General features: G+C 38.9%; 1 protein-coding gene across 4 annotated transcripts in view; it reads right to left on the minus strand.

Moving 5' to 3' along the window:
* The window catches only part of LOC117983483 (cell adhesion molecule Dscam2-like), a 111,381-nt gene that overhangs the window by 1,363 nt on the left and 87,861 nt on the right, over window positions 1–22,157 (minus strand). Inside the window, exons 6-35 of one of the 4 annotated variants that reach the window (XM_069499589.1) lie at window positions 21,968–22,038; window positions 21,261–21,346; window positions 20,804–20,895; window positions 19,927–20,081; window positions 18,297–18,387; window positions 17,500–17,742; window positions 16,452–16,620; window positions 15,618–15,753; window positions 15,411–15,530; window positions 14,967–15,143; window positions 14,421–14,565; window positions 13,507–13,655; window positions 12,732–12,897; window positions 12,075–12,214; window positions 11,269–11,421; window positions 10,546–10,636; window positions 10,358–10,440; window positions 9,562–9,687; window positions 9,055–9,207; window positions 8,601–8,730; window positions 7,988–8,151; window positions 7,276–7,455; window positions 6,350–6,541; window positions 5,487–5,684; window positions 4,185–4,345; window positions 2,726–2,900; window positions 2,286–2,403; window positions 1,553–1,707; window positions 772–897; window positions 141–221 (exon numbers count right to left, since the gene is read on the minus strand). In XM_069499589.1, coding sequence (XP_069355690.1) covers window positions 141–221; window positions 772–897; window positions 1,553–1,707; window positions 2,286–2,403; window positions 2,726–2,900; window positions 4,185–4,345; window positions 5,487–5,684; window positions 6,350–6,541; window positions 7,276–7,455; window positions 7,988–8,151; window positions 8,601–8,730; window positions 9,055–9,207; window positions 9,562–9,687; window positions 10,358–10,440; window positions 10,546–10,636; window positions 11,269–11,421; window positions 12,075–12,214; window positions 12,732–12,897; window positions 13,507–13,655; window positions 14,421–14,565; window positions 14,967–15,143; window positions 15,411–15,530; window positions 15,618–15,753; window positions 16,452–16,620; window positions 17,500–17,742; window positions 18,297–18,387; window positions 19,927–20,081; window positions 20,804–20,895; window positions 21,261–21,346; window positions 21,968–22,038 — 4,226 coding nt within the window. Of the gene's footprint in view, window positions 1–140; window positions 222–771; window positions 898–1,552; window positions 1,708–2,285; window positions 2,404–2,725; window positions 2,901–3,311; window positions 3,366–4,184; window positions 4,346–5,486; window positions 5,685–6,349; window positions 6,542–7,275; window positions 7,456–7,987; window positions 8,170–8,600; window positions 8,731–9,054; window positions 9,208–9,561; window positions 9,688–10,357; window positions 10,441–10,545; window positions 10,637–11,268; window positions 11,422–12,074; window positions 12,215–12,731; window positions 12,898–13,506; window positions 13,656–14,420; window positions 14,566–14,966; window positions 15,144–15,410; window positions 15,531–15,617; window positions 15,754–16,451; window positions 16,621–17,499; window positions 17,743–18,296; window positions 18,388–19,007; window positions 19,250–19,926; window positions 20,082–20,803; window positions 20,896–21,260; window positions 21,347–21,967; window positions 22,039–22,157 lie in introns of those variants that run through there. The other 3 variants (XM_069499588.1, XM_069499590.1, XM_069499591.1) reach the window with 3 other exon arrangements.

Below are 22,157 nucleotides of genomic sequence, written 5' to 3' on the forward strand. Positions count from 1 at the left end.
TCTAGTTTTACTTATGTGCTCTAGTGTAGGTAAGTTTTTAGAGTTATTTAGCTAATAATCGTGATATCAGGATTCACTTTTGGAGTTGACAAATTTCAAATAGAACCTTTTTATTAGATTTTTTTCAGGTAGGTACTCACTTCTTGGCGCACTTTTCAATGTAGTGGTTCTTGAGACGCAATCGCTTTCCTCCGATTCCGATCTCATTTGAAAACTTGTCTCTGAAAATATAATATGAAAATGTATGGCAAATATAGAACAAGGTTTTTGTACAAATAGACTTTTACGAAGTGCAAATATTCGTTAACAATTTTTTTATTTTTTTGTAAAGAATATTAGCCATGTTAAATTAGGTACGACAATAGTGCAACAGGCGGGGTTTGAACCGTCGACCTTTCGGTTTTCAGTCCACTCCTATACCGGTTGAGCTATTGAGGCTCTATATATTACTTGGTATGGACAGGGTTATGGAACAAACAAAATGACACCGACTCATTGGTGCTTATGCTCCAATGCAATCTCAGTGACGTCTGGATTTCAAACCGGTCGTTCATTAGTATCTAAGAGGTGGTGCTGATTTATTTGTTTAGCCGTGAAACATTTTGTTCGCTTGACCTTGTCATTTATATCGATGCCACCAAAGTTTTTGGCAACTAACATAGTTACAAACCCTACCTTATGCGTGTTCTAAGTCTGACACACACTTCACTATTTTTTTCATACCTCGTCCGGACTTAGACCATTCATAGATTGGAAATTAGCAGAACTCACCACTATCATATCTAGCTTTGCTGTTTCCGGGGAGGTGCATCCGCGTGGGCACCTCCTGGTTGTCCACGTGGCCGAATGTGCGGAATCCAATCGCAAACTGTGCGTATGGACTGATTTCGTATAGCTCTGCAACACAAACAGGTACCTAGGTACAATATGGACCAACAACAGTCAAACTACTACCCTTCCCCTCCAATTTCTTGATAACCTTAATACTTAGCTTATCATAGATTTATGAATGACAATTTAGTTCAACCAGTAAACCATAGAGTTTTTGAGTTTGACTGTTAATCTACGCGCAGAAGAAGATAATTGGCCACGACAACCTTATATATTTGTGCGCGGGGTTATATCTTCCGAAAATACCATTAATTTTACAGATTGAGAGACTTAACACACCATTGCAATCGTTATAGAAAACTTTTAGGCATACAGGTTTCCTTACAACGTTCTCTATCAGTGTTTTCAACTAATATTCAATATCTTATTGTTTTTAAACTAAAACTAATAATATAATTTATTATTAGATTTAATTACTCTTCTTCTTTTTCATGTGCCTTTTAATTAATCTAGGTCTGCAGTTAGTTTTTCAAACTTCTTGTTGTTCATGGCTAGGCGAAATAGTTCGCCGATCGATTTTTTATTTTGTCCACTCCCTATGTTTCGTAGCAATCGTAGTTCTTCTTTTTTTATACCGGCTTTACGGCTCTGGGTTCTAGGACTTTTGTACCTGTTTAATTCTTCTTTCTCATTCAAGTTGAATCAAGTTTTACCAGCTTACCGTGTTTATTATCAGCAGTGAGGTGCACGGGCGTGCTGTAGACGCGGTTGTTGACGTCAGCGGGAATGCTCTGCGGAGTGTTGACTGTGGCGTTGCTGCGCTCCGATTTACATTCGCCCGTCAGCGAGTTTCTATATTCCGTTAGTCTTTGGTGGCTGCAATGCAATTATTGGTTTAGACAGGATTTAGGGTCGATTGAATTTGGACTGGGATCGGTAACATATTTATGTAAATGTTGTGTTAACTTGTAAATGGCGATTACATTTAGTAAGTTATATGTTCAGAATAAGTAATAGTGTAAGTAGCCGAAAGTTAACCTAATAAATAAAATAAAATAAAACCGGTTGAAAAAAATTGTACGAACTAATTATTCATACTAGAGACTGTGCCTCATGCAGATTTCCTCACGATGTTTTCCTTCACCGTTAAAACAAGTGATATTTAATTAAGTACTTAAAACGCACGAAAAGTTAGAGGTGCGTGCCTGGGATGGAACCCTCGACCTCCGATCAGGAGGCGGACGTCCTAACCACTTATCACAGCGTTTTTGTGACTAGTTGTGACTAATTACGAGCTCGCTAGACTATGGTGATGGATGGCTTGGCAATGATGTGCCATGGACATTGTTTCCAAAAAATCCTAGTCTCTCTCATTAACCCATCAATGCAATTTTTTTTCAAGGAGTTTCTGCATGGGTAAAATATGGGTAAGAAATAATTGCACAGTCACTTACTGGTGTCTCTTGACTAGGATATACATGCATGTAACCAAACAAATCAACAGTAGTATCGAACTGCATATGATGACCAGCATGTTTATGTCAAAGTTGTCTGATGGTGGTCCAATTGATTCTGAAAAACAAAAAAATTTAAACGTTTAAATATCTAGTTAAGATAGCTGAATCTAGAAAAGGCAGAGATACAGCTTTATCATCATCATTATCATCATCATCATCATCACCCCATTCCCATTAACAAAATTTACACTAAGCGTCGTTTTTGCCAAAGATTATTGTTTTTTCAACGTAGTGTGCATTAATATAACATTACGCAATTTTTTATTGGTGTAGACGTGGATTTAAACTAATACAGTAAAACTTTTACAGTAGACAGTAAAACTTTTTCTCTCATTTTAGAAATATTTTTTGTATTTTAATATTGTAAACCAACATACCTCCAAGTATTGTAGTAGTGGCATACATATAAAGCGACGTGGATATGCCCGCGGCGTTCTCAGCGACGACTCGTATCTGGTACCAGTGCGCCGGCGCGAGCTCGGCTATGACGAACGAGTTCGGCTGATTCAGGATTGATGGAGAGTAATGGTTCCACGACTGGTCTAGTAGGGGCTGCGGATTATTGATATGTTAGTATCACAAAGCGATTATAAGAGCAAATATGAAAATCACTATCCATATTATAAATACGAAAGTGTGTTTGTTTGTTGGTTTATTGGTTTGTCCTTCAATCACGTCGCAACAGAGCAACGAATCGATGTGTTTTTTGTATATGGGTTTATTTAAAAACCTGAAGAGTGGCATAGGCTACATTTTATCCCGGAAATTCAAAGAGTTCTCACGGGATTTTTAAAATCTAAATCCACGTGGACGAAGTCGCGAGCATCAGCTTGTAATAAATAAATGATCAACTCTCTACTTTTACCTCTCTAATTTTTTAAATGATTATGAGCCAGATTTCTTTATTTTAAGATGTTGAAATAATAAGCAGTTTTAATAAAAACTTTTCTTTTAGATACTCACTAGGCTACAGTCACGACTTTGCAAACAGTGCAATGAACACAAAGATTAATTAATCTGCAAAAAAATTCATCCTTTGAGATGCAAAAAGGAAAATCTTTTTGAAGACTATAAGGCTTAGAAACTTAGAGTATAAATTAATACCTGAAATTAATAATGATTTCAGATGTTAATTGAATACTCTAATCTTACACATCTAGCAGTATCTATCCACATCAAAAGCACGAAATTCAATTTATTACTCCTATTGTTTAAGTTGCATGTCGAATGTAATCCTATTGTTATTGTTAATGACGGTCTCAAGTGGAATCACTCCAGTTAATTTTGAATGCACTGTTGCACTGGTGTTTTAAATACTGGATCATCACTAATTACTTTCGTACAGTCCCTTTTATTACAACTTCTAGATGCCACTTTGGACTCGTTATCATAACCGATAGACGTTCATGTCATTTTTACGCTTCGTGGTTGCGTCCAGCAGCTCCCCACGACTTGTTTGATGTCATCATCATCATTATGATCAACCCATCACCGGCTCACTACAGAGCACGGGTCTCCTCTCAGAGTGAGAAGGGTTTTGGCCATACTCTACATTCTCTTCTCATTCACTCATTCATTCATTCTCTTGAACATTATGGAGAACTCTCAGGCATGCAGGTGTCCTCACGATGTTTCCCTTCACCGTTAAAACAAGTGATATTTAATTAATCAAAACGCACATAACTCCGAAAATTTAGAGGTGCGTGCCCGGGATCGAACCCCCGACCTCCAATTAGTAGGCGGACGCCCTAACCACTAGGCTATCACAGCTTTTGTTTATTGCTATTGTTTGATGTATCATTATTTATTTAGTAGGTAGATAACAGCAGTTCTTACCAGTCTATTTTCAGCTCGCCTCCAAATTTTCGCTCCGTACTCTCTATAGTCGACTTCCCACCGCGTAATCTCGCAGCCGTTTTCATCCCACCCGCTCAGTTGTATGTAGATGTGGCTTGAGTTACTCCAAAACCATTCCGTTGTCGTTGGCGATATGGGAACTAAAGATCAAAAAGATTTGAAATTTATCACTTTGATCTTGACAATTCCCCTGGCACAGTGATGAGCGACGTGTCTTATAAGTGGGAGTACCTGGATTAGATTCCGGCAGGGGCATTTTGGGAATTCATAATTTCTAAATTGTCTCTGGTTTGGTCGGGTGGAAGGGGACCCTTCTCTAATCTGTAGGACCACGGTTAGGGGCATTTTGAAAATGTATAATTTCTAAATTGTCTCTGGTCTGGCGGGAGGCTTCGGCCGTGGCTAGTTGCTACCCTACCGGTAAAGCCGTGCCGCCAAGCGATTTAGCATTCCGGTACCAAGTAATGAAACTGCCACACCCCTTCCAAGTTAGTTGCTTCCATCTTAGACTGCAGCATCACTTACCACCAGGTGAGATCGCAGTCAAGGGCTAACTTAAATTGGAATGAAAATAAATTTAAAAACTTGGAATATAAAGTCTCATTAAACTAGAGCAAAATGATTAACTCAAGAGAAAAGTTCAAGAGAGTGGTTGAATTAGTTTGGATAATATTTTAAATTGGCGCAAGAAGTCTGAATGGTCTTTGTCAGGTAGTTTGGCAAAACTACTTTGGACCAACGACAAAATATGACGGACGAAGACCGCTAAGGGGATTATAAAATCTGTTCACAGTTTTTCCAGGTTAATGCGATTCTAAGACTATAAGACCAACACGTTAAGACTGGATCTTCACTTTTTATCAGGAAAATGTTTCAAAAAACTTAAATTATTATTATTATTTTTAATAGACTCAGCAGCTTTCGCTAGTGGGTCTATATCAGAAGTCCTTCGAGTTTTCCAAATGTTTGTCTAATCTATTCTTGAACTGGTTAACAGAACTTGACATAACCACATCCTTAGGCAATTTATTCCATATGTGTACAAACAAATCTGTTGGTCAGAAAGTGTTTTATTGGATTTGACGACAATGAAATGATGTAGCAAAGTTATCTATAGCAAAAGAAATGGATAAATTTTTCATTCTGATTTAATTTACCTAAAAGTTTTACCTACTTCGAGTACATTAATTAGATCAAAAGTAATAGAAGCTTAAAAAAAACGAGCCGAATTGAGAACCACCTCCTTTTTGGAAGTCGTTTAAAAATAAAGTCCTGTCTCACCTCCACCCAAAGTAGTGGCATCAACATACGCTGGCTGAGACGAACCAACACTATTGGCTGCTGTCATCCTTAGTGAATATTTTGTACCGCATTTCAGTCCCTCTAGCGTATATTCTTGTACACCTTGAATAGTTGCTCCTTTGTCTGACCACGTGTCTTGCCACATCCCGTTTGCTTCTTTCCACGTTAGCTCGTAGGCTGAAAAAGTAGTTTTATTTTAAAACTAGCTGATAATGCCCGCGACTTCGTCCGCGTGGATTTAGGTTTTCAAAAATCCCGTGGGAACTCTTTAATTTTCCGTGATAAAATAAAAAGTATGTACTTCCCGGGATGCAAGCTATATTTGTACCAAATTTTGTCTAAATCGGTTGAACGGATGGGCCATGAAAGGCTAGCAGACAGACAGACAGACAAACACACTTTCGCATTTATAATATTAGTAGGTATGGATTGCAGTATCATCGCCTGAGTAAGTGCATTATTTTGCTCTCAACTCTGACCCAGGTACCAAATAAAACATTTGACATAGCCTCAGAACTAAGAATAATCAAAAAACTTGCGACTTGCGAGTAATCTGATCATTGGCACATTGTAAGTGTGCTTCTTATATGAATGTAGCGAAAATACGAGGAAGGCGAGTTACCTGATATTAAGTGATTACCCGCCCCTTAAAGAACCCCATAATGACAAAGTTCAGTAGAAATATTGCCGAAGAGAGTTGGCTGTAGTTATACTAAACTGAAAGATTGCAATTTGAACATATTTATGTGACCAATGACCATAGCCGGAACTAATTGTTAGCAACCGCTAAGAAATTAAAAAATCTAGCAATAAGAATCATTTAAGTTCTAAGTCCTACTTACTGATCTTTTGATTTTTTCCTCCAACTTTCCTGGGCTGGTCCCATAGCAAATGCAAAGCATTTTTGTGTGAAGTCACCCTCAACACTGGCGGTTCCGGCGTGGGCAGTACTGAAACTTCGTACGACACCGAATCCGAGCCGTATAAGTTCTTGGCTAAGCAAGTGTAGTTTCCACTAAGTGATTGGTCAATGTCTGAAATAATAATAATATGTAAAGTGGTTAAAAAGCTGAAGTGGCAATAGGCAGGGCACATAGTTCGGAAAACCGATAGATGTTGGTGTATCAAGGTGCTGGAATGGCGACCTCGCACCGGAAGGCACAGCGTTGGAAGACCCCCGGATGATATCAGACCAGTCGTAGGGGGCCGCTGGATTTAGGTGGCGCAAGACCGTGGCGATTGGAAAGCAGCAGTCCACTGCTGGATATAGGCCTATCGGTTGATGAAGATGATGATGATGGTGATGCAAGTGGTTAATTAAGTTACTAACCAAATGTTCCTACTCCATGATTGCCTTCGTCATTACTGAAGTCCTAATTCTACTTTTTCAAGGTGGAAGAGAGCTGCAAACGTCGGAATAAATTTTGGGATGTAAAACCATCTACACTAGAACTGTATGATGGATGGACATAATATTATTATCGCTCTCTTTGATGAGAGAGGAGATCTTCAGTAAGAAGGGATAAATTAACTTCTCTCTGCTTATCATCACACAACATACAAAATTGTCCAAATTAAGATACCGGCCGGCCCAACTAAACAGGAGGCAGAAGAAGAGATAAAACAGTTTTTTCACCACGTTTAAGAATCATCATCAACCCCTCGCCGGCTCACTACAGAGTCGAGTCTCCTCTCAGAGTGAGAAGGGGTTTAGCCATAGTTTGCCACGCTCGCAAGTACGGATTGGCAGGCGTTTAAGAATACTCACTGTTAATCAACAAGCTGTCGTCATGATTCCTCGTGAATCGCGGGTGGTGTGTGATGATGTTGTGTTTGTGGTACCACACGGTGCGCGGTGGTGGTGAGCCCACACACTGACACACGAGCAGTAAGGAGCTCCCCACCCCCACTGATACTGCTCCACCGAGGGAAGCTACGCCTGCTACAACTGTAAACAAAGAAATCTTTCTTTCTCAGATCTTTCAGAAAATTTCAAAAACATTTAATGAAATTTTACAAAGTTATAAGCTTGTTGTGTTGAGTCGTTGTCCTTATAAAAACATGGTCACCCCAAACGAGCAACACCCACCCACACCCACACGTCACCCGCACTCGCCCGCATCGGGTTAGCGCGGGGAAGTGAGGGTGTGCGGGGCATTCCCTCCCCGACTGCTATCTCGCCCTGTCACGTTCTATACTATAGGCTTTGCAATTTTGAGTAATGATTGTGATTAACTAGACGGTTAAGCAGTGCTATTCAGTGTGAAACTATCACATTCACCCTGAAATTGAAGGTTTCATGCTTAATTGGAGACCGGTGAGGTGACCAATAGCAGCGCGCCTTGATCGTTAGCATACCAGAGTGCCACAATGCAAGTGTTAGGGTATGACTTCAACCGCCTTCTGTTCCAGGCCATACCACATTTTACTTACGCACTTAAAAAAGAACATAACAACAGACAAGTCGAACATTTCCTCACCCCTAGAGTTAAGTTCAACGTGAACCCTGTTGCTGAGCGCGCCTTCTCCGGCGGTGGTGTGAGCTCGGACGAACACTTCATACTGCATGCCCGTGGTCAGCCCGGACAGTGGGAACGTCAGTTGACGTGACAGGTTCGACTCTTGTGTTGGTTCCACTCTGTAGCTTTGGGGTGCGTTGGTACTAAAATTAATTTTTTTTTCCGTTACAAATTACCGCTTCACCGGCGTCTCACTTGGTATTAAGCGATGCTTACCAACTTTCTTAAAATAACTATGGCGAATTCCACCCTAATCGATTTACCACATACCACAGTATTTAGAACTGAACCAGAGAGGTTTTTCTGTCGTACAGTGAACCAAATGTGGCTCACAAAAAGTAATCTTACAAGTTGCAACATTATGTTCTTTAGTAAGCTAATAATGGTTCATTTAAAGCACACAAATTCTAAAACAAATATTTTCACTGTACTGGATTTCATATTATACTAGGCGTGCTTATACTTGCAATTTCTCGCCAACGTTTGTTTAATCAAATCACAGTAACTAGTTTCATCATGCTCCAGTTTTCAAACATGACCATAGCGCATTTTAAAAAGAAAATGTAGTAAGTACCTGGTAACAGGTTTGACATAAACAGTATAGTGAGTGATTTCTCCGTTGGGCTGATCGGGTCTCTTCCAACTCACAAGTAAGGACGTAGGAGATGATATTAATGCTTTTATAGCTGCTGGTGGTCCGGGAACTGAAATTCAATATTTTTATCAAATAAAGAAAAAGTTTCAGTCCTGACTTTACTCTTATAACATTTTTGTGTACGTACACAGACATTATGTAATTATTCAGTTATTGGTCTTATGGATGACTTAATAACAGCCAGTACTAAATTATCAGATCTCCTCATTTCTGATTTGATCACGCATAGAAACTTCAAGCATAGCTATCTTCACCCGCTGAGTGGCTCTGAGCTTTCTTATGAAGCATAGGCCTCATAAGAAAGCTTATTTATAGAAGCTTACAGCTTAAGCTAGCTTACTCATACAAGTAGAGATTATGTTAAGAATCTTACCGTCCTGTAATGTGGTGCATACCACAGGATAGGAGAAAGGTCCAACACCATAGTTAGAGAAACCCGCGACTTTTATCGTATAATTCGTGTATTTGAGGAGGCCCTGAAGATACAACTCTGTGTGTGGCGTCGTAACGTTTAACCAAGGACCATCTGAAATTTACGATAAAATAATTTATTCTACTATCGAAAAAAATAGTTCTTTTATCGGTTTTCGTTTATAGGGAAGAATCAAAAACATGACGGGACAAATAACTAGTAAGGTAAAAGTTATAGTGATAATCAAAAAAATCCTAATTGGTTTGCAAAAGTCAACCTGAACCTTTACCAAGGTGGTACCTACGAATATTGCTTTAATTTGCAAACCCATTTTGTTTGTTACTTATTTTACCTATTTACTTTAAATTAGGTAGGTACATGCTACTTACCTACTGGTCAGTGAAAAGTGTAAAGGTTGTTGGATTAGATTTTAATTACGTAATTTATCAGAAGAAACAAAATAATCACCATCAGTGCAATAATGCATCACATATCCCAACAAGGAGTGTGAGTTGGCAAGCGGCCGCCACGCCGCACGCACTGAGGATGACGACGATCCCACACACTCCACACTTGATGGAGCTTCCTCTGGAGCTGGAAACACATTCGCAAGGGTCAGATGGAGATGAAGTCTTTATGTCAATAGCACTTTAACAGAAAAAAGGTATTAAAATCTGTATGTCGCAGAAGCGAGGGCTGACGTCGCAAAAGTGTTTTGGAGAGAGGACCGTGGACTGGTAAGGGAAGTGTAGGATGACTTCGAGCCCCCTGGACCTGAAGAAGGTGGCGGAAAGTGGGTGGATGAGGAAGGCGAAGGACCGTGTTTAGTGACGTGCTCTTCAAAATGTCTAGGTATACCTATATACCTTGACAGACGCATACAAGCGAATGGATTGGATTGGATATCAACTAACATTCCTTTACTGCCTTTTTTTATTAAGTACATCCAGTTAAGTAACCAGAAATATAATAACCCAACCCACAAGTCAAAATTGAGATTTCTGTTTCGAAAAAACTGGGCGGACAACGGTAATGGACAAAAATGACGCGTCACATCATAAAAGAATTATATTATGTATATCCTGGATTATTTTTGCTAAAAATAAATATCCAGAAAATGATGCGCATTTAGTAGGTAATCAGTTTTTCATAATAGGCATCATTGTGGAATGTATACAAAACTCTCTATTCGATTTATCCTAAACGATTAAGACTAATATGACCGATAAAATATATTTTTCATAAATATATAAATGGAAATTACCTCCTTCTCTCGTAGTTTGATAAACGGGTAGAGAAAATGGCCCGTTTCCCGCTGAATTGAATGCACTTACTGATATTGCATATCTGTTAAACAATAATTAGGTACTTACAGTAAATATTTTTGGTTACTTTGCAAGAAAAATTGAAAGTACAAAATACAAAGGAACTCCCTAATTAAAACATAGGTACCTCGTGTTCTTTAGAAGACCACTTAATATCGTCTCTTGTTTTCCTTTCCTCGATGTTACCTTCACCAATTTAGTCTGAGAATCATTTCCACCTGAAACGCAAATTCATAATGACCATTCAATCAATCACAATCAATAATCTAATTCTGGAGAAACATTTGCAAAATATATAATTATATATAAATGTTTTAGTGAAAATTTTAGAAAAAAAAACCTGGTTATTTCAATAATATTTTACTTGTTTCCCTTTAATAACCCATATCAACATCGACCCATCGCTGGCTTCGCTGGCAATAGTGGTTGAGCTCGAGTCTCCTCTCAGAATGAGAAGGGATTAGTCCATAGTGTATTCCACGCTGGCAAAGTGCGGATTTAACACAGACGGCAGATTTTTGAGAACAGTACGGAGAACTCACAAGCAGGAAAAAGGTTTCTTCACAATGTTTTCCTTCACCGTTAAAGCTAGTGATATATTTTATTAGTTTAAAACGCACAAAACTCCGAAATGTTAGAGGTGCGTGCCGGGGATTGAACACTGGACCTCTCGAATAGGAGGCCGATGTCTTAACCACTGCTATCACCGCTCCATCGCATATAAATAAGTAGTTAGTTTGAAAACGTTTTTAGTCCCCGTTACTTGACGCGTGAGTAAGTAATATGTTGGCACCATTGCTTTGTTTCTTTATTCCTTAGGACTTAGGGTTTATATAACATAGTACTATACCAGCTTCTCCACTGATCCTTGGCACGGCTTTGACATGGTATCCCTGCAGTGCTCCGTTATGGGTCTCCCTTGTGGGCAGTATCCAGGACACGAACAGTTCCCCCGGGTTGTCTGTCTGTTGCACTTGAACCCCGAGAGGGCTTGATGATGGTGCTGAATTTAAATAGGAAGATGTAATTCAAGTTTTGGTCCTATTTCAAAAATTATCTTCGTTTATTTGGGTAAATATATTATTACACTTTTTACTGCGGTTACCCATTTATTTTGATCGGTTGAGATAGGAATTTTAGTTTGGGATGAGTAAAGAACATTATACCTAATAAGATGAGACGTCATAGGATGAATACGGAACAACCCACATTATAGATGCTTTTATTGAACTATCTGTTATGGTTAATACAGAAATGAATAATAATATTGTAAATAAATTTTACTAAAAATAATTGAGATTAGTAGGAAAGAAAAATTGTGCAAAATAAAGACTTATTTTGAAGTTTAAAACTATAATATTATGACTGTAAAAGAAAAAGTCGATAACCAAGTGTAGAAATATGTGTAAATAATTTCGTGCTGGTAGGAAAGGGTTAAGTACATAATTAGTTTAGCAAATATCATCATCATCAATATCAACCGATAGAGGTCCACTGCTGGACGTAGGTCTCTTGTAGGGACTTTCAATTTGTTACGCCGGGTGAAAAACTCAAAAAGGCCTATGGTCAAATATACGACTTGTGCCTGTTGAGATAAAAATATAAGTAAGGATTTCCTATCTAAGTATTTTATAATCTTTTTTTAGATCAAGGTACCTTCTTGTAACGTAGTGAAATGCACAGCTTGCGTGTAAGGGCTAAGATCGACTTGGTTGCCTGAAGCGATCCGCACACGATAGTCTACTGCTGGCTGCAGGTCTCTAAGCTCGATGCTTTGACGAATGTCACTTTCTTGTCTAGACAATTAGCAAAATATCAGCCGATGTGTGGCGACAGGTCGAGATGGCAATCGGGGTATGAGGCGGGGCGACACCCCGTACACCCGCACCTCACCCACGCTTGCCTGCACCGGGCGACCATAGTTTGCCATTTTGACCTTGATATACAGATTCGAGCCAAAATCCTTGAAACTAGATGATGCCCACGACTTCGCCCACGTGAATTTAGATTTTTATTAGTCTCGTGGAAACTCCTTGATTTTCCAGGGCCAAAAGTAGCCTATGTCCTTTCCCAATCCCCAAAATTTTTGACAAAATCAGTTAAACGGATGGGTCATGAAAAGCTAGTAGGTAATCAAACACTTTCGCATTTTTGCTATATTTTAGTAGATCATATTATTTGTAGTATGGATGTGACACGGAACAATAACTTTTTACTTTTGGCCTGGGTGTATACATATTCAACCAATTGAAAATGTTTTATCACTCACATTAAAAAAAACATCAGTAGTACCATAAAAATAGATTTCCATACCTAGTTATGTTAATAGTTTTGGCAGAATCCCACATAGTATAATGGTTGGAGGAGTATTGGAGGCTGTAGTATTGAACGTGTGATATAATTGTGTCTCTCCAGGACAGTTTCGCTGAGGAACTGGTCACTGAATCCACTTGGAGGTCCATTGGAGGAGTTGGCGGTTCTGTAAAACATGCGAAAAATTATTATTTTGGACTATATCTGCTTGAATCTAACAATCTCAAAAACAGTAAGAAAATTGGTCTAAGTACTAGTTTTATAGAAAAAATAAAAACAGACAAACACATAAACAAACAAATTCTTGCCCCAAACATTGCACTAACTCGTATCTTTCTCTTTATGGTACCGTACCTCAAAAGGAAAAACGGAACCCTTAAAGGATCACTTTGTTGTCTGTCTGTCTGTCGGTCTGGCAAGAAACCTACAGGGTACTTTCCGTTGACCTAGAATCATGAAATTTAGGATTTTCAATTTTCAAAGTAAGATAACTATACCAAGTGGGATATCATGTGAAAGGACTTCACCAGTGCATTCTAAAACAGATTTTTGTTTATTTTTATGCATCATAGTTTATGAATTATCGTGCAAAATGTCGAAAAAAATACGACTGTAGTATGGAATCCTAGTTGCGCGAGCCTGACTCGCACTTGGCCGGTTTTTTAAAGAAAAGAAACCTTTAACCTAGTAGGTAGTAGGGATATTAATAATTGTGTTATAGTTTATAAATAATACATTGTTCTTTGCATTATGCAATAAACAGAAAAATGCTTACCCAGTATATTTAATCGAATATTAAACGTAGCAACACCAAAAGGATTGCTCGCTCTGCACTCGTAGGTTCCGCCGTCTCTTCCTTCCACGTAATTGATGTTGATTGTACTTTTCATGCCGTTTGAGTTTACCGTCTCTGATATTGTGATCCTAAGGAAAAATTACCATAATTTATACATCAGTGACCATAATAAACATCCTTCATTATTAATAAACAAAATGGAAACTACGTGATAAATAAATATATGAGGGTAGTTCTAATTTTTCAAGACTAATGACATCTATGTTTTAAACAAGGAACTGGCTTCTAAACTGGATAGATGCGGACGAACATGGTAACTTGAAGTTTGAAACTCCATTCTGTTCTCGTCATGGAACTTACGAAATAGGTAAGGTTCTCGTAGCGTCCTTGTTTTCACCTAGTTTCTTTAGCTTTTGGTAGATGGCTCTTTTAGCACTCAGAAATTTCAAATTTTGGTATGTCAGCCCCAAGTGGTCTACGCTAAACTTGCTTCGCGTGCACGAGCACTTTGTCCGATATAATAAACTAGCTTATGCGTGCGACTTCGTCCACGTGGACTATACGAATTGCATACGCCTATTTTACCCCTTTTGGGGTTGAGTTATCAAAAATCCTTTCTTAGTGGATGTCTACGTTATAATAGCCATTTGCATGCCAAATTTCAGCCCGATCCGTCCAGTAGTTTGAGCTGTGCGTTGATAGATCAGTCAGACAGTCAGCTTTTCTTTTTATATCATACCTATAGTAAGCGACAGGTTGCAACACACAGCCCTCACTCCTATCGGGTGCGGTGTGCGGGGCGTCCCCCTGCCTCATATCCCGATTGCCATCTCAACTTGTCGTGAAGTATACGTGAATTAATATAGTTTAATATCTAGAGTGTAGTGTGTCACCTTGAAGATGTGAATTCCACTGGTTTTCCGTCTAAGCTCCATTTTATCCTTATCGGATTATCTCCTAGCGGTTGACAAATAAGTGTCATTGGTAGTCCCATCTTAGTAGTCAGGTTCATTCCCACGGACTCGAAGTGCACCGGCTCTAGAAATAATTTGGAAGTTAGTCATTCCATTCCATGGAGGATATTTTAATGGCAGAGACATATTTACAGCACCCTAGCTGTGATAGCCTGGTGGTTAAGACGTACGCCTCCTTATCGAAGGTCGGGGGTTCGATCACAGGCATGCACCGCTAACTTTTCGGAGTTATGTGCGTTTTAAGTAACTAAATATCACTTGCTTTTACGGTGAAGGATGACATCGTGAGGAAACCTGCATACCTGAGAATTCTCCATAATGTTCTCAAAGATGAGTGAAGTCCGCCAATCCATACTTGCCCAGCATGGTAGGTTGGTTTTAAGCCAAACATGGCTTAAAACAGGATCCAATGAAAGGACAACTAAATCTGGTAAAAGTGAAATTTCGCTTTACTATTTTACTTACTATTGACACTGATCCATAGATTCTTATGCAATGGTTCCCCAACCCCATTGTCCACGTGGCATGCGTATTCTCCCTCGTCCGCTAGAGAGACCACCTCTAAGGATAAAGAGCCATTTGGATAGCTAGACACTCCACCACCGGCTAGATCAAGAATTGGTCGCCAGATTCCTAAAGCAGCTGAAAAATTCAAAATTTTATGCTAATCAGGGTAAAAATAAAATGTAAAATAACTGCAAGAATTATAATAAATCCAACCCACCAACGACTTCTATGTATTACGCAGTAGACGGGTTATTACATATAAAAATATTGCAGGCTATACACTTGCTTTTGCTTAGAATTTGATGGTTAGTTAATACTACCAATTTATACAGCTTCATAGGACACTGTTTTTTACGGAATAATTTATCTAGTGCGTAATACAATGAGATCGTGGAATCATACCATCTCTTTTCATCCAATGTATCTGAGGCGTAGGATATCCATTCGCATTGCAGTCAACAATACCCCGTTGGCCAAGAAGAAGAGATGTATTCGTCGGTTCTTCTACCCACTTTGGTGCAACTGTAAATATCAAGCCCGATTAGATTATTGAAATGAGGTTGGGAATCCAAGGTAGAAATAACCAACTTATTAATAAGTTTATCTTACCATTTATATACAAATCAGTGGTCTGGTTGACCTTTCCGACATGATTAGTGGCTATACATGTATATCTACCGCAGTGTTCTAGTGAAACCCTTTTGATAATCAAAACGCTGAATAGTTCGGAGCTTCTTTCGGTTATCTGGAATATAAGTTTTACTATGACAAAAGTACTGAAGAAATTACTCAAATTATGGAAATCTCATGATGGAAATGATAACACTAGTAGTATAGGCTTTACTTACACATTCATTAAAAGGTGGTTCGTAAGTTTCTGGAATGATGACCCTTCACAGGAAGATGTGACATTAGGAGAATCTCGAGAGCTCGATATTAATCAAGTTACAAGGCGTACAAAACTCTGAATTAAGCAATTCCTTACAAAGTGATACTATACCCAGGAGAGGGTAATTGAAACGTTGATAATGACGATTATTTAAGAAATTATATATTACTAGCTGACCCTTCCTGGCTGCGCTCGAGAGAAATTTCTAAGCTGAGGGGATAGAATTAAAAGAATCTTTAAAAATACTTATTTCTTCATTTTTAACTGAAAACCCAAATACCTGTTTTCACTGATATAATTTGAAAAATGACAGACTTTTATACACAACATGGAGTTTGAAAAATCATTTCTTAATGTGTGCCTACGTAATTAATGAAAAGAATCTACAGTCATTTCAAGTTTCTTACCCCATTAGCTTAGGGGTGCGTTGATAGATCAGTCAGTCAGTGAGGTGAGAAGAGTTCGTATTTTGTATGTAGGTATAGCTTTTTTTAACAAAATAGGCAATCACATCAAATATTAGCTATAACAGTAAGTAGGTAAAAGTTTGTCACCTTTAAACTAGCTGGAATTTTCATTCCATCTTTCAGCCAAGAGAAGAATATTGGTGGATCTCCACTGATAATATTGCAGGTAATTTGCACAATCTGTCCTTCCTTTAGTCCGGAACCAACACGGAGTTCATCTAACTCTGGTGCTTCTACCACTTGTATTTCAAACGATCTGTAAATGTTAATATTAACTTAAACAACAATAACATTATTTGTCACGCACTCATCCGATCCGAATCCGTGAAAATAGGCATGTAAAATGTATCTACGACATATCACATACGACATCAGTAGGTACCAGACAAAACAAAAATGAACGTATTTTCACGGACTCGGATCGGATGAGTGCGTAACCGCCGTACGATTGTATCCGTCATAATAAAGGTGAATTGTTGAAGGACGTACCTATAGTACGCGACAGGCCGAGATGGCAATCGGGGAGGGAACGCCCCGCTCACCCGCACAGCCCCCACGCTAACTCGGTGCGTACCTCACACCCCGATTGTCATCTACCTCTTAGGTGCACAGAATACTTAATAGTATCTTCCACATTAGGGTTTCATTAGACGATAGGTTCTGCAGCAGTCAATTCCGTTAATCATTTTGTTAATCACTGACGGAACAGATATAATACAGATTTTAGTATGCAACATCAGTCATCGCTTTAGACGGCAGTAGGTAGATTAGATTCCTTTAGTCAGGGCAGTGATTTCGACAAAATTAACAGCAATACCTCTATCTAATGGAACACTTACAAAATAATTTTCAATACATATCAAAAATTGCGGACCGGTGGAAATCGAACCCGCGTCCCCTGGAATCGCGCCTGACGATCTGACCACTAAGCTACGGCTCGCCTGCTGCCAGTGACAAAAATTGTGATATATGTAGGTATGTTCATTCAATACTGAAGAAACTGTTTATGCCATCTAGTAGCAACACGTTTGCAGTTATTGAAACAACACTTACACCTCAAAGTATATGATTTTAGTGTTATGGTTGTCAGGTTGTTAAATTTTTATATTATCACAAACACCTATCTATGCCTTACCTTCTAGCCATTTCACCTGACGGACTAAAAACAATACAAGTATACATTTCTCCATTCTCTTCTTTTAATACTCTTTCTATACTGAGTACTCCGTCTTCACTACTCTCTAAAACTTGCCGTTTTCTGCGTCTTTTTCTCGTATTTTTACGATTTTTACTATTTATATTGGTTCGTTTATATCTTGTGTGTTGTGGAAGTATTGAACTGATGATTTTCTTGCCTTTATGCTCCCATTCTAGTTTACTGAAAATTTAAAATCCGTAGTAAAAAATTATACAAGTTCTATTTCGATAATTTCGTCGTGTTCTTGCTAAAAAGTTTGGATACCTACTAGAGAAGGACACAAAATGTTTTTTTTAATATGGCAAAATAAAGGGATTTTACAGGTTTTTTAAAACCTAAAAGCACACAAAATTGCGGGTAACAATATTTATGTACTCTGAAGTAAAGTACAGTAGCCGGCAAGAAATATTGTATGTCGACCTTTAGAATGAGATTTCAGCTTTGTAGAGTGTTGTCTCTGTCACTCATAGTTATGTGACGTTTTGTCAGTGTCAACGACAGAGGCAGCGCTCTACGAAACTGCTATCTCTTTCTAAAGGTCGATGTACAATATTTTCTGCCACGTACTGTACAGCGTGGTACGACTTCCATTTCGCTGAACCAATCCTTGGGAAGGTGGTGGAAAGTGGTTGAAAGAGAAAAGTGGACCACTATGTCATCGCATGCTCTCGAATGTACAGCATTCGACGCGAACAGGCTAATGTACGAATTTTGCGAAATAAGAAAGGGAGTACCTGATAGGGAATCCATAGTAAGGGCATCTAAGTTTTAAGGAATCGCCACTTTGAACTTTGATCGGTGGTAAAGTTCTGATGTAAGGTGGTCCTGTAATTTAGAAACAAAAAGTGTTCAAAATATTTTCAAAAACTGTTAAAACAAGAGCACATGGCCGCAAGAGCAGTAAGTCAAGCAGGAGGCTTATCTTGGAGGCATTGGCCATGGTTGGACCGCACTACATAGCTAAATACGTACCGTAGCTTTAAGGTATGATGACGCGTAGTATACCGATAAAGGGTATGGGTTTGATCAAAACTGTCATACCCTTTCCAGGTTAGTTCGCTTCCATCTTAGACTAAATATGCAATTTAAAGAGAGAATAGCGCATTTTTCAGTACAAAATAATGAATGAACATCGTAAAAGAAGCGGTATCTTGACTCTCAGGGGAGCCACATCCTCAAAACTAAGGAACCGACGCGAGAAGAAGAATAAATTGATACTGAAAGTATGACTAATTTAGTTTCATCAAATAAATGTGATGACATCCGAGAACGTGGCGTAGGCGCTGATGTATGCGATTTACTTTCCGTTGCGGTTTACATCAAAATGTGCATGAAACTTTCACTTTGAGTATGAAAATTCATTCAAATAATAATTATAATATATACTTACACACCCAATATTGAAGCGTTTCAAGTTCGTAGTCAATTAATAAAGTTAAGCGAACCAATTTCTAAAGACGAAGTAATGACAATTTTGTTCAAAGAATTTGGTTGGCTTCGCAGAAACCTAATTTGTTCGAGCATGAAAAATTATATTTCTCAAATGTTGATCAAACTAATAACGTGGTTTAACTAATAATTAATATTTAATAATAACTCTACCCGTATAAAACAATATCGCAATCTGCATTTTCTCGAGTATGTACATAGTCTCGCTTTTTATTTCTGTTTTTTTTCTTATTCGATTTCAAATTCAATAGTTCAGTGTCCGACAGCTGATGACTTTCCTGGCGCAGTGGTAAGCGTTATCACCTGTCTTATAAAAGGAAGGTCCTGGGTTTGATTTCTGGCAGGGTTAGTTTGGGAATTTTTAATTTCTAATGCTGTTTTAGTGATGGTCTGGTAAAAGGTTTCGGCTGTCGCTATTCTACTGGCAAAGCGGTACTGCTGAGTAACATTAATATGCCGGGTAGTTAGAAACCAATTAGGAGTATGTTCATGCGACATGCACCGTCCGTCCTCCCACTGCTAAACGTGCAGCAAAAACCAGCCACCAGGCAAAATTTGCAATTGTGGATTGTAAGGTCTACATCTCCTGAGGATGCTCCGGTGTCGGGACGAAACGTGCGTCGAGTGTGTTTTGGGATTTGTGTGGTGCTGCGTGGTGGACGGTGGTGGTGCATATTGCTTGCCTGGTGGCTGGTTTCCCTGCATGTTTATTAGTGGGAGGGTGGGCGGTGCATGTCACACGCTGCATCAATACAGATTCAACTTGTTTTAGCGGATTATAGAAAATTAAGCTTTTGGTTCAATGTATATCATGGATTTCCGTAAAGTAACGCCTACTTCTACCTATAATAATATTTACTAACTTACTAGTTCTACGTGCTTCTATTTACTTATTTACTTACTAGTTCTACTTACCATAGACATCTATTCTAGCAGCATGTTTCGTGTTAGAATCTCCCTCGTACGCCACACAAGCGTACAGCCCTCCGTCTTCCACTCTAGACCTGGATATGTTTAGTTGTGATATCACTCCGATCCCCGTGGGTGACATCATCTGACCCAGGATGTACCTGGATAGAGCAAACAATGATTAAGTATTAATATAATACAATCGTGCCACACATTACAATCATCATCATCATCATCATCATCATCATCATCATCATCATCATCATCATCATCATCATCATCATCATCATCATCATCATCATCATCATCATCATCATCATCATCATCATCAACATCAACATGATAAACCCACCGCTGGCTCACTACAGAGGAAGGTTCTCCTCTCAAAATGAGAAGGCCATAGTCTACTAGTCAGAGGTGCGTGCCCGCGATCGGACCCCCGACCTACGATTAGGAGGCGGATGTCTTAACCACTAGGCTATCACAGCTTAATACGTTATGGTAAATTAGATACCTACTAGCGTTTCCACTAGGAACATGAGATAGAAAGAACAATCATCATCATCATCAACCTATCGCTGGCCCACTACTGAGCATGGGTATCCCATCTGATTAAGAAGTGTTTATGCCATAGTCCACCACGCTGGGCAAGTGGCCGATCGTGGCCACGCACCTCTCACTACTTTTTGAAGTTAATGTGCGTCCTAAGCAATTAATTAATATCACTTGTTTTAACAGTGAAGGAAAGCATCGTGAAAAAACCTACATACCTGAAAGTTCTCCAAATTGTTCTCAAATGTGTGTGAAGTCTGCGAATTGGACAGCCAGCGTGGTGGACAGCCGGCGATGGGTTGATGATGATGATGATGATGAATATCGTTACCTGGAGTCTGTATTCGAGGTAATGACAACGCCGTCTCGCTCCCAAATAAATCGTGGTGGTCGATCTGAAGCTGCTGTACACTGTAGACTTATCTGAAATATTAAATAGCACTTATGAAAATTTATATGTATGTAAGTACCTACCTAATGGAAAAACAAAACCGGTCAAGTGCGATTCGGACTCACACATGAAAAAATTTCAGCCCGAACCGTCCAGTAGTTTGACCTGTGCGTGGAGCTTTTCCTTTTATACAGATATCTTTTTCTTCACTCTGGGCTGGTTTCTGTACTTAAACGTTTCCGTCTGTTGTGCGTGCATTGCCCCTCCCCGCTGAAGTCTTCACTCCAGCCATCCAAGCTCGCTCCAGAAGCCGAGTAGACCGCCCAGGAGTGAGGTCATATACAGATATATTATATAGATACATGTTTTATAAAACTGTCCCGAATATTGTACTTACATCTTCACCAGGCGAGACGACTTTGTCATTGAAATGCTGAGTAATCATAACGTTTCCGGAACTAAGATCTCTTCTGAATCTTGCACCTGCAATTAAAATTTAATGATATAGGTAATAAAGGTAATGGTCTGGTGAGAGGCTTCGACCGCGGCTAGTTACCAGCCTACCGGCAAAGCCGTGCCGGCAAACGATTTAGCGTTCCGGTCCGATGCCGTGTAGAAACCAAAGGGTTTAATAAAAACTGCCATGCCCCTTCCAGGCTAGCCCGCTTCCATCTTAGACTACATCATCTCTTACCACCAGGTGAGATTGCAGTCAAGGGTTAACTTGTATCTTAATTTAAAAAAAATATATAAAAATCAATTTTGATACGGTCAGATCAAAATATTATGATAGAACATCATTTATATGAAGTCTTTTTACATAGTTTTAGCTGTCTTACTTAAAGTTGATTTTTTAACTGACTTCTTAAAGGAGGAGTTTCTCAATTCGACTGTGTTTTTTACATAGATATTATGCCTTTTTACATAAAGTAAAAGTAAAAGTAAAATATGCTTTATTGTACACCAAAACAAAAACAATAGACATATAACAAATACAGCATGTACAATAGGCGGCCTTATCGCTAAAATAGCGATCTCTTCCAGGCAACCTTAGGGTAGAGGATATTATAAAAATTAAAGAAAGCATAGAGTTGTAATACAAACCAAATGTAACGGACTGAAATGACTGCCCCATATTATTATATTTTCTTCTGGTCTTCTTATGTTCGTTCGACCTGCAAATGAAAACATTAACTGTTAAACACTAATATGTTATTTGGAAAAATCGGTGCTAGCTTAGTGGTCGGTTCCGTCACCTATCACGGGCATGTACTTTTAATTTGAAAGAGTTCTG

The sequence above is a fragment of the Maniola hyperantus genome, chromosome 7 (genome assembly GCF_902806685.2).
Source record: "Maniola hyperantus chromosome 7, iAphHyp1.2, whole genome shotgun sequence".
Classification (NCBI taxonomy): domain Eukaryota; kingdom Metazoa; phylum Arthropoda; class Insecta; order Lepidoptera; family Nymphalidae; genus Maniola; species Maniola hyperantus.